This window comes from Castor canadensis, chromosome X, assembly GCF_047511655.1.
Source record: "Castor canadensis chromosome X, mCasCan1.hap1v2, whole genome shotgun sequence".
Classification (NCBI taxonomy): domain Eukaryota; kingdom Metazoa; phylum Chordata; class Mammalia; order Rodentia; family Castoridae; genus Castor; species Castor canadensis.
The window spans coordinates 101,869,944-101,884,805 of record NC_133405.1 but is presented as its reverse complement, the minus strand read 5'-3'; the positions used below and the strand labels follow the sequence as shown (position 1 = coordinate 101,884,805).

The following is a 14,862-nucleotide window of genomic DNA, read 5'->3' as shown; positions in this document are numbered from 1 at the left end:
AATTCGTAATGCTATATGAAAATTTCTGAGTGCCTATTGGACACAAGTGGGAAATTCCATACTTGACCTCATGTAATGATGGGCCATAGACAAACTGCAGGTGCACTAAAAACACTGTAAAATTACCTTCAGGCTATGTGTATAAGGTATAAGTGAAGCAAATTTTATGTTTAAGTTTGGTTCCCACCCCCAAGATATCTCATCAAGCATACACAGGTACTACAAAATCTATAAATATCTTAAACTTGGGAGCACTTTTGGTTCCAAGCTGTTTGCTTTCATTTGGCTGTTTGATTTTTGCACTACTGGGGATTGAACTCACGGCCTTGCATATGCAAGCAAGTGCTCTACCACTTGAACTACACCTCCAACCTTTTTGTTTGTATTTTGTTTTTGAGACAGGGTCTTGCTCCTTTTGTCTGGACTAGCCTCCAATTTGTTATCTTCCTGAGTTGCTGGAATTATATGTGTGTACCACCTTGCCTAGCTCCCAAGTATTTTTGATAAGAGATACTCAACCTGCATTAAGTATTAAAACTATTGTATTGAATAGTCTTCTATTGAGAAGGTGTGAGCTGTTAAAGCCATGATTCTTATATAATTCTTGAAGATATTTTTTTTTGCTAATTTTTTTTCATTTTTCTTTTATTATTCATATGTTCATACAAGGCTTGGTTCATTTCTCCCCCCTGCCCCCACCCCCTCCCATACCACCCACTCCGCCCCCTCCCTCTCCCCCCCTCAATACCCAGCAGAAACTATTTTGCCCTTATTTCTAATTTTGTTGTAGAGAGAGTATAAGCAATAATAGGAAGGAACAAGGGTTTTTGCTGGTTGAGATAAGGATAGCTATACAGGGCATTGACTCACATTGATTTCCTGTGCGTGGGTGTTACCTTCTAGGTTAATTCTTTTTGATCTAACCTTTTCTCTAGTACCTGTTCCCCTTTTCCTATTGGCCTCAGTTGCTTTAAGGTATCTGCTTTAGTTTCTCTGCGTTAAGGGCAACAAATGCTAGCTAGTTTTTTAGGTGTCTTACCTATCCTCATATCTCCCTTGTGTGCTCTCGCTTTTATCATGTGCTCATAGCACATGATAGCCCTTGTTGTGTTTGCCCTTGATCTAATGTCCACATATGAGGGAGAACATACGATTTTTGGTTTTTTTTTTCTTATATAATTCTTGAAGATATTTTTTAGTTTGTTTATTTATTTATTTATTATCTAATTCTTAAAGGGGATACATGGAATCATTCCCAAGGAATCTTTAAAAAAAAAATGGAGCTTATCTTATCCAAAGTAAGAAACCTTTTTTAACTCTCAGATGTCTTAGTCATTTATGCTTTAGTTGTTTGCATTGATACTAGCCAAAGAGAGCACATTTAATTTTTGTTAGGTTTAAGTCTCCTTTTTTCTGATTGGACTCATGTTTTTAAGTTATACCTGCTTATTATCTAATGTTTGGAGCTACCCAAAGTTTAATCAGTCTTGTAAGTGACAGCTTTAAAAATGTTTGAGTAAAGCTACAGCTTGTCTGATGTTTTCTTCAGTTATACTCAGTTAAGTAAAATGGGAATTGAACCCACGTGCATGTGCCCAGTACCCACAGCCCCAGATAATTTTTTCCTTTTTTTTGGCAGTAGTGGGATTTGAACTCGGCTTCATGCTTGCTAGGCAGGTACTCTACTTTTAGAGCCACTCTACCACTTAAAGCCACTCTGCCAGCCCTGCTTTGTATTGGTATTTGAGATAGGGTCTTGAGAACTATTTGCCCAAGGCTGGCTTTGAATTGCCATCCTCCCGATCTCTGCCTCCAGATAATTTTCTTACAACAGTTTCCATATCCTTCATCAGAATTGAAGATCCCTGTGTGTAACCTGTTAAAATATAATACTCAGAACTAAAGATAATGTTAGCCATTTGATATTGCTAGACCTTGGTGAGCTGATGATTGCTGTTGATCTGTATAACATACTTTATCAATTTGGGCTACGAATATGTTTCTAGTAGGTATATTTCATAGATGACAAATTGATTTGTAATCTGCCTTACTTCCTTAATCTGCTTTTTAAGTTCTACTGGCTTTGTACATATTTGTACGTCTGTGGCTGCTATATGTTTGCAAACTAAACATTTCTGTTCATTTAAACCATTGAGGTATTTAAATCTACACTTTTATTTTTACTAGCATGCGTTTGTCACTCAGCTACTTCAGTTAATCTTACAAGTTGAAAAACCATTTAAAAGTTGCCTATATTTGACAGTTCTAAAATTATAAAATAATAACTGTCATTTTAGTTAGGTCCTAACTAAGCATAAAAAGAACACTTAGCATTTATTTTAATTTACTTTTTGCAGTGCTGTGGATTGAACCCAGGGCCTTGCATATGCTAGGCAAGTGCTACCACTGAGCTGTGACCCAGCCAAATACTTAACATTAAAAACAAGTAGTTATATGTCTGTGTTCATGCCAAGGTTTAGAAATAAAGGTATTTTGTTGTTCTGCAACAACTGATTTTTGAAATAATAATAAAGCACTACCAAACACAAATTATATTGAATGGTACTGTAATGTAGGGGGACATCTAAACTTTGTACAAAACTGGGAGGATTTTAATTGGTTTTAGTATGTTGTGATCAACTGTTTATTTTCCTTATTTTTTTCTAGTAGGTGGTAAAGAATATAGATGTGCAGACCTCCAGCAATAAGCAGTTACAGGATATAAAAGTGATTTTTGTGGCGGGCCTTGCTCATCCTCACTACAAGATACTCTGTGTGTGTGTGTATAAATAAAATGTATTTTATATGCCTTTCATTTCTAAGCTTAAGAAATTTTGCTTTCCCAATATTTGGTGTATAGACTGAATATTCAGTTGTTTTCAGCTCTAAAATTATCTATATCAACATTGTAAATAGTTAAAAGGGTAACCGTTAGTCACGTGTTTATTTAAAAATGTGAATAACTATTAAAATGAAACATTTAAAAAAATGTTATTGTCTGCTTGCACTAGCCATTTTTCTATGTGCTCAATAGCCATAAAAAGTGCTCTGTCAATGATGCTGATCTAGCTACAAATGATTTTCAATTTTTTGACTACCCTTATATCTATTATTTAATACTTTAATTATTTTTACACGAAAAGTTATATTGGTTAGTTATGAAAAAAATCTAGAAAATTTAGAGAAGGTGAACAAAATACAAAGTCTTTGTAAGGGCCAGATAGACCCGAAACCCCGCCCCCCGCCCGGTGCTCAGGATGGAACTTAGGGCCTTTTGCTGGCTAGGCAAGCCCTCTACCACTAAACTACATCTCCCATCTCTGGACTTTGTATTTTTAGCGTTTTATATTTAGATAATTCATGCTTGCTAGGCAAGCACTTTACAACTTGAGCTACTCTGCTAACCCCTGTGGGGAAATTATTAAGAATGTATTAATCCAACCTGGGTGTATGTGAAGGTAAATGCAAAATCTCCATTCTGATTTTTACCTTGTGATGTTTCATTATGATCAGAATTGTATATAATATTAACTTCAGATGTGTTTCTTTGTTTTATGAGCAACGGAAGATAAGCAATAGATGATCATGGTAGTGGTATGGGATCAAGATGTTTAAGTGTAGAATATTGGCAGTTTTTTTTTTTTTTTTTTTTGCTTAAATCTTTAAAGAAAATTTGTTTATATATTGAATACTTTTTCATGAGAACATATTTGCTTATAAGTTTAATATTAATCAGCTATAAGATTGTCAGAGGAGTAGAAGTTTCTACATATATTGCTAAAAGTTTAAGAAAACAAAGACAGTAAGATTCTAATGTGCTTTATTTCCAATGCTATTATTAGCTTTAGAAAAAAATTATTTAATATAAAATTAGGAATTATACTGTAGCACAATATTTTATGAATTTCTCTGATAGTGGTCTAAAGCAGTATAATAAATTGTAGTTTTGTATGCTAACCATCTGTTAGATAAGAATTATATATGACATAGAGGATCTTGAAGTTTATGCCTCCAAATTATAGTAATTTCTGAGACTTCAGTGTAGTGTTCAGACTCTTTTAATTATAGGGAAGCAGAATGATTAGTTTTCAGTGGTTTGGTACATAGGCACATTTGGATGAGTAAGAACGTAATAGAAACTGAAGACAGTTCTCTTATAAATCATGGGATCTAAGTATAGTACAATCAGCCCAAATTGCCTTGTTTGAGATTGGTTCTCCAAACTTGTTGAAATAGGTAAATTTCATTGGGATAGGTAAATTTAAGGATAGACATTTTGAAATCCTCCTTCAAAGCTTTGTATTTCATAGTAGAGGAAAATTTAAGGTCTTATAAGTGGGTATTATTATCCTAGGAAACTTGAAATTGATGACGGGAGTTTCTGATAATAATGAAAGCTATTAGAGTTCCTTTCTTTGTACCAAATCTGGGAGTTTACCCAGAGATTTAAGAAATCACACATATTTCTTTCTTTAATGACTCCAGGACACATTATAATAAAAACATTGTTAGTATTTCTTAGCAGGGACGTTTTGACAGCATTATTGGAAAGGTTCAAAGAGTTATCTGAGGAGGAAGAAACAAGTGTGCTAAACACCGTGATCAACCCTTAGAGAAATTTTCTAATTTTAATCTTTTTGTCAGCTCTTTGAATGTTACCAAAACTAAGAGGGAGGGCAAGTTCCCCAGGATTTGACTACAACTGAAATTTGTAGTCAAACTCTACAACTCTAGATTTTCTGTCATTCATTTTCTCTTGAAGTTTACTGGAGTACAAAGGGATATTCATAGCCTTAAAATAATGTTACTTTTTTCTTATGAGGAAGAAAATGTGAGAGTGAGGGCATATATATGTTGGACTGTGGGCAAGACTAGGGTCCATGTGTTTGAAGTATATCACAAAGAAAAGACAATCGAAAGGCAGCTTATGGTAACGTAGCTCTGGTAGAGGTAGCTGTTCTTATTACTGTAGAGATTCTATGAATTCTCACATGATTCAGTAAAGTTCTTCTCATTTGTGGGAAAGATGGATATTTGTATTTGAGAACAGATTTTTTTTTTTAAAATCAGCAGGGACTAAAGTAATTAGACTTGCAATTTATAAATAAGGCTGTCAAAATACTCATACATTATTTGATTTGGCAAGTATTGTTTCCATTTTATGAATGGGAAAGGAACTTATACGATAACTACTGGCTCTTTTAATAAATAAATGTATTCCTTCTAAAGCATGCTGCTGTGAATATGTCTAGAAGCAAAATATATTGATTTCTTGGGTGGTTTTTATGGAGAATATATGCATTATCTTAGGAAGGAAATGCATTCTAAGGTTTTGTCTTTTTCTTAAATATGTGTATTTTTTATTTCTAGGCTGTTCGCTGCTATGAATCGCTAATCTTAAAAGCTGAAGGAAAAGTGGAGTCTGATTTCTTTTGTCAATTAGGTCACTTCAACCTCTTATTGGAAGATTATCCAAAAGGTAATTTTTCCCTTGTTAATTTCTATTTGATTTATATATGTATTTAAAGTAATCGTAATTATACTCCATCAAAAGTACTACTTTTACTTCTAGGAAATTAGAAGCTCATGAGCTTAGTAAACAATGTGAAAGAAAATAAATGTAACTTTTTTGTAAACCATCAGTAAAACTGATAAAACTCTTATATGTGTGATGTGGCTTTGTTTCTCTGGTGAATATCTTTGTACTTTAAAGACCATACCATAGTAGAAAGTGAGTCAGTTGGTATAGATTTCTACATTGGTGCACACTTTGGAACGGCAACACAAAATTAACTTTCTTCCTTATCCTGTATGTAAAACTTGTCCATTATAGCCACAAAATACTTGAATAAAAATCTGATCTGTAGCCATGTTACTGTAAAGGTAAATAATGCAGAGACAGTTATGACCTTGAGTTTTGGGTAAAACCAGTTCTTTATTCAGTGAAGTTAGACTTATTTCCCAGCTTAGCTATATTATTTACAGTTGCAGATTATATGAACATCCTTGAATTTTTGTTCTCTAATCTGTAAAAGGGTAGGAGGGGTAGGAAAAGACCTAATTTAGATTGGGTCTTTTCTGTCAAAGGATTCAATCAGTAATCACTGCTGTTAGAAATATTAGTCCCACTAAACTCGTGATAAAAGTTTCTGTTAAGAATAAAGGGTTGTTACCCTTAGCGGGGCAAGAACTACGCTAGATGCCCTGGTTCTGGAGCTGATAACCAAAAACAGTTACTGCTTCCCTGAGCTTTTAAACTTCTTTGTTTCCAAAGCTCCCTCCTAACCTGGCCCCTTTCTAATTAGCCAACCATGTAGACTGTGAGCCCCAAACTTGCTCAATCCAGGGGCAGGACAGGGACAGTATGGTGTCAGATTAAACCCCTGTGGACTTCCCACCCAGTGTGCATGCCTCCCAGACTTCCTGGTGTGTATCCTTCTGCAGAAATAAATTTTGCCTTTCCTACTGACTTTTGAGTAGGGTCACCTCTCTCATGACACCCCAGTATTTAAAGATATTTCTAACAGGGGTGGTAGATGATAGCTCAGAGGTTTTACCCTTGTTATGTGACACTGGTTAAGCAAAATAGTTTAAGTTCAAGAGGATAATAGGTATTAATAATAGACAATTTAGCTGCAATTAAAACTGGTAATGTATTTAAGGGAATTCTCATACCAAAAATATATAGACTTCTATGCAGTCTGATGATTTTTCAATGCCATACCTTTGTATATACACTTAATAACACACTAATTTGATGGCACATAAACAGAGCCCTAGACTTGAAAATTAGGTGTACATATAGGGCTATATGTTCTTGCCCCTTAGTGGTCACTAAACAGTATGTCTTTTAACTCTTAAAACTTTATTAGTCAAATGAATTTAGCTGTATTTTCCATAAAAAGTTTGACTATGAAGATAATGAAGAATCCAGGGACATTTGGAGATAGTTTTTTCTATTTTGGAAGGCAGATCACAGGGGACCTGTGGCACCTAAACTATATTCGCAAACTAGATGGTGGGAGGAATCTAGTAAGGTAGGAGAAGAGAAGGGATAGCTAAGGATTTAAGTCCTTGAAAAGTTGTGCTTTTCAATTGACCATTGATAGGTAGGCAGTAGCTTAATTTGTAACACAAGGAAGAGGAGTGAGAGAATAGATAAGGGCTGTACACACATTTCAGTATATTTTAATGTTCTAAGCTGGTGGCTTCTATTTCCTGAATGTTAATTGTTATTGATTATCTTGGAGGTTTTTTGGGGGTACATTCCCACTTAAAAAATTCCTTTAAAAATATCAGCTAGTGTGTTCTTTTTGTTCATTCTCTTCACCATCTTTCTACAACTATAAATCTAGCACCAGTTTCCAATAGCACTCTTCCCTCCCTAACATACCTACCCACATTCATACTATCACCACCACCAATTTGTAGAGGGATTTGTTACCCCAGGCTGTTTCCTTTGTTTGGAGTCTATACAAGATAAGAGAACTGCCAACCTCAGCCAAATAAAAACTTATTTTTAGAGAACATATTATAAACCATAATTTTCTGGCTGTAAACATGAACCATGCAATAAACATGTAATTTTGTGAGCAGAATGCTTAGGTGTGTGTGTGTGTGTGTGTGTGTGTGTGTAGGGGATTTACAATCTGCTATTCTAAAGACAGTTCTTTAATTATTTGTCTCCATTTGTCTTTGTATAAAGCTTTTCGAGCTGGGGATTTCTCTGAGTTCGGTTCCTTCTGAAAAATTGCTCCTACTTCTGTCACAGTAAATTGTAGAACCTGTTTTGTGTATGTTGGACTGTGTTTTTTCTGACACTGTTTGCTGTTCTGATCTCATCTGCTTCTTGTCTTAATAGAAATTTTTGGTCTGCAGATGGTGTTAGGAAAAACGCTGCTCACAAAGAAAGCTTATGAGAAAAGTCTCACGTCTGTAGAGCAAAGTTAATGGCAGGCCCAAACTGCCAGGCTGGTTGGGGGGGGGGGGTGGAAGAAGATGGCTCAGGAGCGATTCTGGGCCAGACGTGGCTTTTATAGAAGGGGGAGGTTAAGGAAGTTAGTGCATGCAGGGTAGTCTCTGGTAGGGGTGGGGCTGTCTTAGAGCTAGGGAATTTGTTTAAGGGCGGGGCTGTCCTTGGAAGTTTCTCAAGTGAGGTCTGAGGATAAAATGGCCGCCGATTTATAAATGGCGACATTGTTCTATCAGATGGTATGCTTTATCAATATTGTTTATTAAAATATTGTTTCTGTCATTTCAGATGAATATGAAACAGAAGGAATAAAGGATTTAAGGTTACCTTTTAACCTTTTGGCTAGTTAAAAACATTGCTGCATTTGATTTGGTTATTTTGTTTCTAGGAATTTATCCTATGAAAGTAATCGGGTAGGAGATTCTAGGAAAGTGGAGCTGAATGCGCTTGGCCTGTTCTCATAAGTTGGATTCCGCTAGAAGGAGTTAGATTTTAGATCCAGAAGTGCACAGAGAAAGTAAGCTGTCAAGAGTTTTGATCAACTCATGGGGAGCTCTGGAATTACAATGGCTTTTCATAGCTGTCCCAAGTTGGACCAAGATGGCTAGACCTTTATTCTCCACTGATTTTTTTGTTGTCATTATATAAAATTTTTTAGTGAACATGAGCCAGCCTGGGAAGGAGTGTGACCTTGGACAAAGTGGCTCTGTAGTTGAGACAGCTCTTGTAGAAGCTCTTGTAGGCTGTCAGGGGGCAGGGCTCCCAACAGTTTTTCCTTGAACTGAGACTTGAGTGGTTCTTTAGAATGTCGACTATACTTCCTTTCTATTGAATTCCAAAACAAACCCTTTACCCTCTGCTAAAGCAGACAGCCAATGTGGCTGTCAGACAGACTGTCTTAAGTTTTGGAGACAGTGCAGTGATTTCTCTTCTTCAGGTTGGAGGATACCCTGAAAGACATAGAACCCTGGGTTGAGGAACAAACATATATTCAGATTAATATTTGTGATGGCTCTTAGAAGCAGTTTAATTAACAAAAAATATGTGTAATTACTTACAAATATGTGTGGTACATTATAGAGTGCTACTGAGTTAAATAAAGTTGCTTGGAAGGTCAAGTACAAATTATCTCAAAGTATACAGAAAAATTATAAAAAGATAGAAACTATGAAGTAAGAGACATGGGAGATAGTAAGAATTCCAGAAGATAAGAGCTGAGGCAGGAGGATTGTGAGATTAAGTATAATGAGTCATTGCTGATGTTAATATGAAATGAAAACCTTGAAACCTTTAAAAGTAATTTCTTCATATTACATAGTGAACTGTAAGTCTCCCCAATTATATAAGTCCCTGAAATTCTAGCCAATAATAGATTTTTGTTCCTTTCCTTCTCGCTTTAAGAAAACTGGTCTCACTTAGTCTTGGTCTTGGTCCCTGTCCCTGTCCCAGTTCCTCTCCTTCTCTTCCCTCTTCCTTTCTCTCTGTAGTTACAAATGGCTAGGGTGTGTTACTTGGCAACAGTTGCATATGTGAACAAGTCTTAAGTCAGAGCTTGGTGTGAGCGCTCTCTCTTGGGTCAAATGACAGTACTCCTTCCTGGGATATTTTTCTAGTAATAGATGTTGAGTTTTGTGTCTCCAAAATTATTAGTGTTTTTGATCCATTTGCTACAATTATTCTGAAACAGGATTTAAGCATTATAAGGATATCAAAATAAATGATTTCCATCATTCTCTCTTAAGGACTTTAGAAAAAACTCAGTTATAGTGGACCAAGAATATTTTTCATGCATAGTTAAAGATTAGAAATAAAGGCTTTGCTTAGGTTAAGTGTAGCACATACATATATGTGTGTGTATATATATGTATATATATTTATATATATATTAATATATAGGATATTAAGTTTTATACACATCAGTAGTATTGGTATCCCCATCCCATTGCATCCTCTTCCCTTACTCCACAGGTATAATCCATGTTTGACATGATATTTACTCTTCCCTTAGTTTTCTTCTTCTCTTTCTTCCATTTTTAAAATCACCAATAAAAGTATCCCTCAGTAAGATACCGCTTAGTTTTAAAAAAATGGAGCAATAAGCTGGGCATTGTGAACATATCTATAGTCCAGCACTCAGAGGTTGAAACAGGATTGTGAGATCCAGACCAGCATGGGCTATAGAGAGAGACTGGTATAAAATAAACAAACAAAAAATCCCAACAAAAGAAAACATAAAAAAACCAACCAAACAAACAACAACAAAAAAGGGAAAATAAAAATCTGAGTAACAGACAAATACCTTATTATCACAACTAAGGGAGGCTCTCAGCAGATGAAAAACTAACAGGAAGCTCTTGGGTCATAGTCTGCCTTCTGGCTCCTCAGCAGTTTATGAGTCCCTTATTTGGAAGGCAGTGGGCTAGGGTATGTGTGAATCCTGGCAAACATAATACCCATAGTTAGGACATCTGACAAAAGACTAACATGGACCAGGTACTAGAAAATCTGTCAGGAATATCAGAGAGGAGTGGGCGATTCAGAAGTACATCAGAATAGAGCTCTTACAGGATAAAATGAAAGTTCTCACATTATCTGTTTTGTAAAATGTAGAGGAAAGGATGTGAAGTTCATTAGAACATGAATAAGAAAACCCAACCCCAGATATTAATCTGATCCAGGTTTATATAGATATTAAGTTCTCAGGTTGAGAAGAGATTACAAAAGGCAACAGAATTTAGTAATAGGCCTCAACAGACCTGGGCATAGTTGCAATACTGGAATCTCCCTTTTCCTCCACCTTGGGTTGTCCCATGGGCTGTCATCTTTATTAATGTTTCCTAGCGTTCAGTAAACTGTATCTTCTTTTTTAGCATGTACTCTCCTTTTAGGGAGACATTTGCCAGTGTTATCTTCAGGAAAGGTACCGGGAGTTAATTTCTTTTGAGACTTTGCATATCTGAAAATATCTTTATTGTACCGTCTTGACTGATAATTTGGATATATAATTGTGGTTTGAAAATATTTTTTTCTTCAGAATTTTGATAGTGTTTGTTCCACTGCCTTATTTCTAGACTTGCACATCTGTTGTAGGTCCTTTGAAATCAGGAAACTATAGCTTTCTTGGAATTTTCTGGAATGAATTTTTGAATTTTCTCCGTGTGTGTGTGTGTGTGGGGGGGGCGTTCTGTTATTGATAGGTTAGCCCTCCAGTACACAGTTTCTTTAATTTCTGTTTCTATCTTTTTTGTTCATCTTTTGGGTGATTCTTCAGATTCTTATTCTGACCCTTCTATTGAGTTATTCATTTCTCCTATCATATTTTGTTCTCTGAATTTTATTTTGTTTCTCTAGAGCATCTTCCTTGGTTCTACACCCTGGTCCCCCCCCCCTCCCGCCCCCCCCCAAGGTATTTCCCACCCCCCCCCTTTGAGGACTAAGACTAGTAATTTTTTCCTTGCATAGTCTTCCTCTATTTTTTTTCCTTTTAGGTTATTACTGTTTTTCTATATTTTTGTGTTTCTTGTTGGCTAGAGGCTTTCTTTGAATACCTGGTAATTTTTAGCTGTTCATAATTGAAGATTGTGAGACCTGATAATTAGAACCTCTGATTATATGGATGGGGTTCTTTGAAGATGATCTACTTGGCCTTTTGTTGGAGACTGTCTATATCTCTTTGATTGGATTACCAAAGAAAAGCCAAGGATTGTGTAAGAGAGTTGAGGGAGCTGACCACTTCTCAGTTTTTACCCTCATCTTCCTTATTTTATCCTGTGCATCTTAAAACAGAAATTTAAAGTTTTTCTCCAGTAGATGACCAGAAAAAATTTATTACCTCATGTTTTCATCTAGTAGTTTTATGGACTTGTTTTTTTATTTAAACCTTTAATTCTTTGAAATTTTTTTTTCGTACATCACGAGTTAGAAATTTTACTTTCTTGCTTGTATGTAATTGCTGCTTACTATGTTAATTCTGTACTGATTGGAAATGTCACCTGTATTCTTTGCCGTTTCTTTCGTATACCAAAATCTTACTTTGAGGTTTCAGTTTTCTATTCTAATTCTGTTCTTTATGATAATTTTACTGTCTGATAGAGCATGTTATTTTCATTGCTTTGAATTTTATCTTTGCATGTTTAATGAAAGCACTTTGGGTAATATTTGCAGTTTGCTTCTATTGTGCACATATCTGAAATTCACAAAGTGCTTCATCTCTAAAACTCCCTAGCATATTAGAATATATCCAAACTGCTGCTACTTGTTTGCTCTGCTTCTGTTGGTCTTTTACTGCCTTGGTCTTTAGGTTGTTGCTTAGTCCTAGCTGTATATGTAGGATCAAATGGCAATTTTTGAAGTTTGTAGATGCTTAGCCCTTCACTGTAGAAGTTTCTGATTTTATTGGTATGGGATTGGGTGTGCTCATCAATGCTAATGTACATATGTAACTTCTTGCTTTATTTATTTTTTACCTTTTTAAAAAGTCTTTTAAAAAATGAAAACCTTTTATCTTTGAATTTTTAGGCTGACAGGAGCCACTTTTAAGTTTTTTCAGAGCCTTTCATGCCTCTTGAGGGTTTAGGGGTATGGGTTGCCCTATTTTGCAATTGGGTTGGAGTAAGATCATTGGGGCGGGGTTGGGGGGATTGGTTATAATGTAATGAAAGCAAACATCACAAAGGAAATAATTCTTTTGCTGTTTGGTAGTCTTCAGTCATTCTTGGCTGAGGTCTCTTAAGAGAACCAATCTATCACATTCTGGAATAATCTTGGGAAAAATCTTAATCCTCTACCAGTTTTGTTCTCTGAGGAAAGTTAACTTGATCCAAAGGGTTAGCCTATATTCTGTTCAGTTGCAGGTCTGAGATTTGATCATAAACTCCTGAGTAGGAAGGCTCCAGATTTTTAAAATTGTGTGGTCTTTGAAATGTTATTCTCTGCTAGGAAGTGTATATGGTGGGAAGCTTGTTATAGTCTAGACCAGAGGCGTGACTTTGGGGCTTCTAACATGTCAAGTGCAGCCCCCGCCCAATCAATCAAAAATAATGGTGAAAGATAGGAAAGGATTTTAATCACCATGAGCATTTTGGGAAGAGAGAAATGAAACATTTCAGCCTATCTTCACAACTAGTATGAGCTTTATGTTTTAATAATATAAGAGTTGAGGCAGGGGGGTGAAAGGTATGCATAATTAAGCAGTCTTGATCAGACTGTGGTATGATTGGTCATTATCTCAATTCTAGTTCTGCTAGGTGGCCCTAAACAAGTCTTGCTTGAGGGGTAAAAGGACTCTCATGATATAATTGCTCCTGCTTGGGGGGGTGATGTCATCATGAGGTGATCTGTCTTTAGGGCTCTGCTGTTCTTAGAATCCAAGGTGACTGCAGGTTTAGGACAGTGATTGGAGACTTTCAGGTGCCTTTGTGGGATTTTGAAAAGGATTATTGTAAAAGCTGACAGTAAAATACTTCAGTTACTCCCCCCCCCCCAATTTTCAGCCTTGAAGGGTGGTGAAATAGGTTAAGTATAATCAGTTTTTAGACAGACACTCCTTGAATGATTAACATGCCAAAGTATATAATTAAGCAGCAGTCTGACTCAGGGTGAGGAAACAGATACAAAATGAAGGCAGAGATGCCAGGCTTTTAGTTACCTTAGACCCAAGTGAGGAGTCAGTACTTTTTACCAAAGCAGTTGCTAAGCATCTGTTATAAAAATGTTTGTTAAAACTTGCATTATTGATTTCAAAATGAAACATAATTGTGACATAATTATTTTCCTTTTTTCAGCATTATCTGCATACCAGAGGTACTACAGTTTACAATCTGACTACTGGAAGGTTAGTACACATTAGCATGCCTCTTTTCTATTTGTCCTGTTGTCAGATTATACTAAAAATGAGTTCTTGCTTTTTTGGTTAATCCTTAAAAATAATTACTTCTAGAGGAAAGAGATTAGAAAAGGGAAAAGGAGTATTGTTTTGTTAACCTTATGTGAATCATCTTGTATTTTCTTAAGAGGATAGATTCTTCTGACACATTTTATTGGCCAGAGATGATCCTAACTGAAATATGTTAAAATCTAGCACAACCAACTAACAACAACAAAATGATTTGTTGTCTTCAGTTTGATTTTCTTACCTTAGGTTGGTACATTGGAGTAAAAGAAGGATGAAGATGGGTTTATTAGGCTGAAATGGAGAGGTGTAATGGGAAAGTTATTGTGAGCCTCTCTTGTTATAGTCTGGAGCTCTGAGGAGAGCTGAACCTAACCATTTGGACAAAGACCTAAGAACTGTGCATAATGATTGATCATCCATTTTCTTGTCTTAGTGTAAGCCATGCATAAAGTTATTTGGACAGGTTAATATTTCACATCACCTTTACTTTTAAGTGTAAGTTTATTGACCAGTGGAGTTTCTTTATCTGAATTGCCATTATAGATTTCTTGTGGATTTTGTTTTTTGATTGCCTAGTTTATCTTTTCCTTTTGTATATAAGTTTTAGGTGTAGGTCCTTATTACAGTCAAGATTGGCTTTGCCTGGGAAAACCCTGTAACAGTCAGCCTGTGCAGAGAGACTTTATAGAAGTTTTAGAAAGATACTTTGGTAATATTTAAGTATATTGAAAACATCTTCTGTAGTCTGTGGCATATCCTCTTTAAAAGCTTTATTGAGATACAATTTACATACTGTAAAATTCAACTGTGCAAATCATTGGTTTTTAGCAAATCTTCAGAGTGGTTCAACCATCACTGCAATCTTGTTTTAGAACGTGTCTGTCTTCCCAGCGTGAAACTTTGTGCCCACCTTTACTCTGTGGCAACCACTAATACACTTTGTATTTGTCTTTTTTGGATATTTCATGTAAATGGAATCATATAATATGTGGTCTTT

The 14,862-nt window shown here is 35.7% G+C and overlaps 1 protein-coding gene across 6 annotated transcripts in view; it reads left to right on the top strand.

Moving 5' to 3' along the window:
• The window catches only part of Kdm6a (lysine demethylase 6A), a 198,442-nt gene that overhangs the window by 65,593 nt on the left and 117,987 nt on the right, over positions 1–14,862 (top strand). For all 6 annotated transcript variants that reach the window (XM_074062348.1, XM_074062345.1, XM_074062346.1 and 3 more), the window contains exons 3-4: positions 5,371–5,479; positions 13,756–13,805. In XM_074062348.1, coding sequence (XP_073918449.1) covers positions 5,371–5,479; positions 13,756–13,805 — 159 coding nt within the window. The remainder of the gene's footprint in view (positions 1–5,370; positions 5,480–13,755; positions 13,806–14,862) is intronic.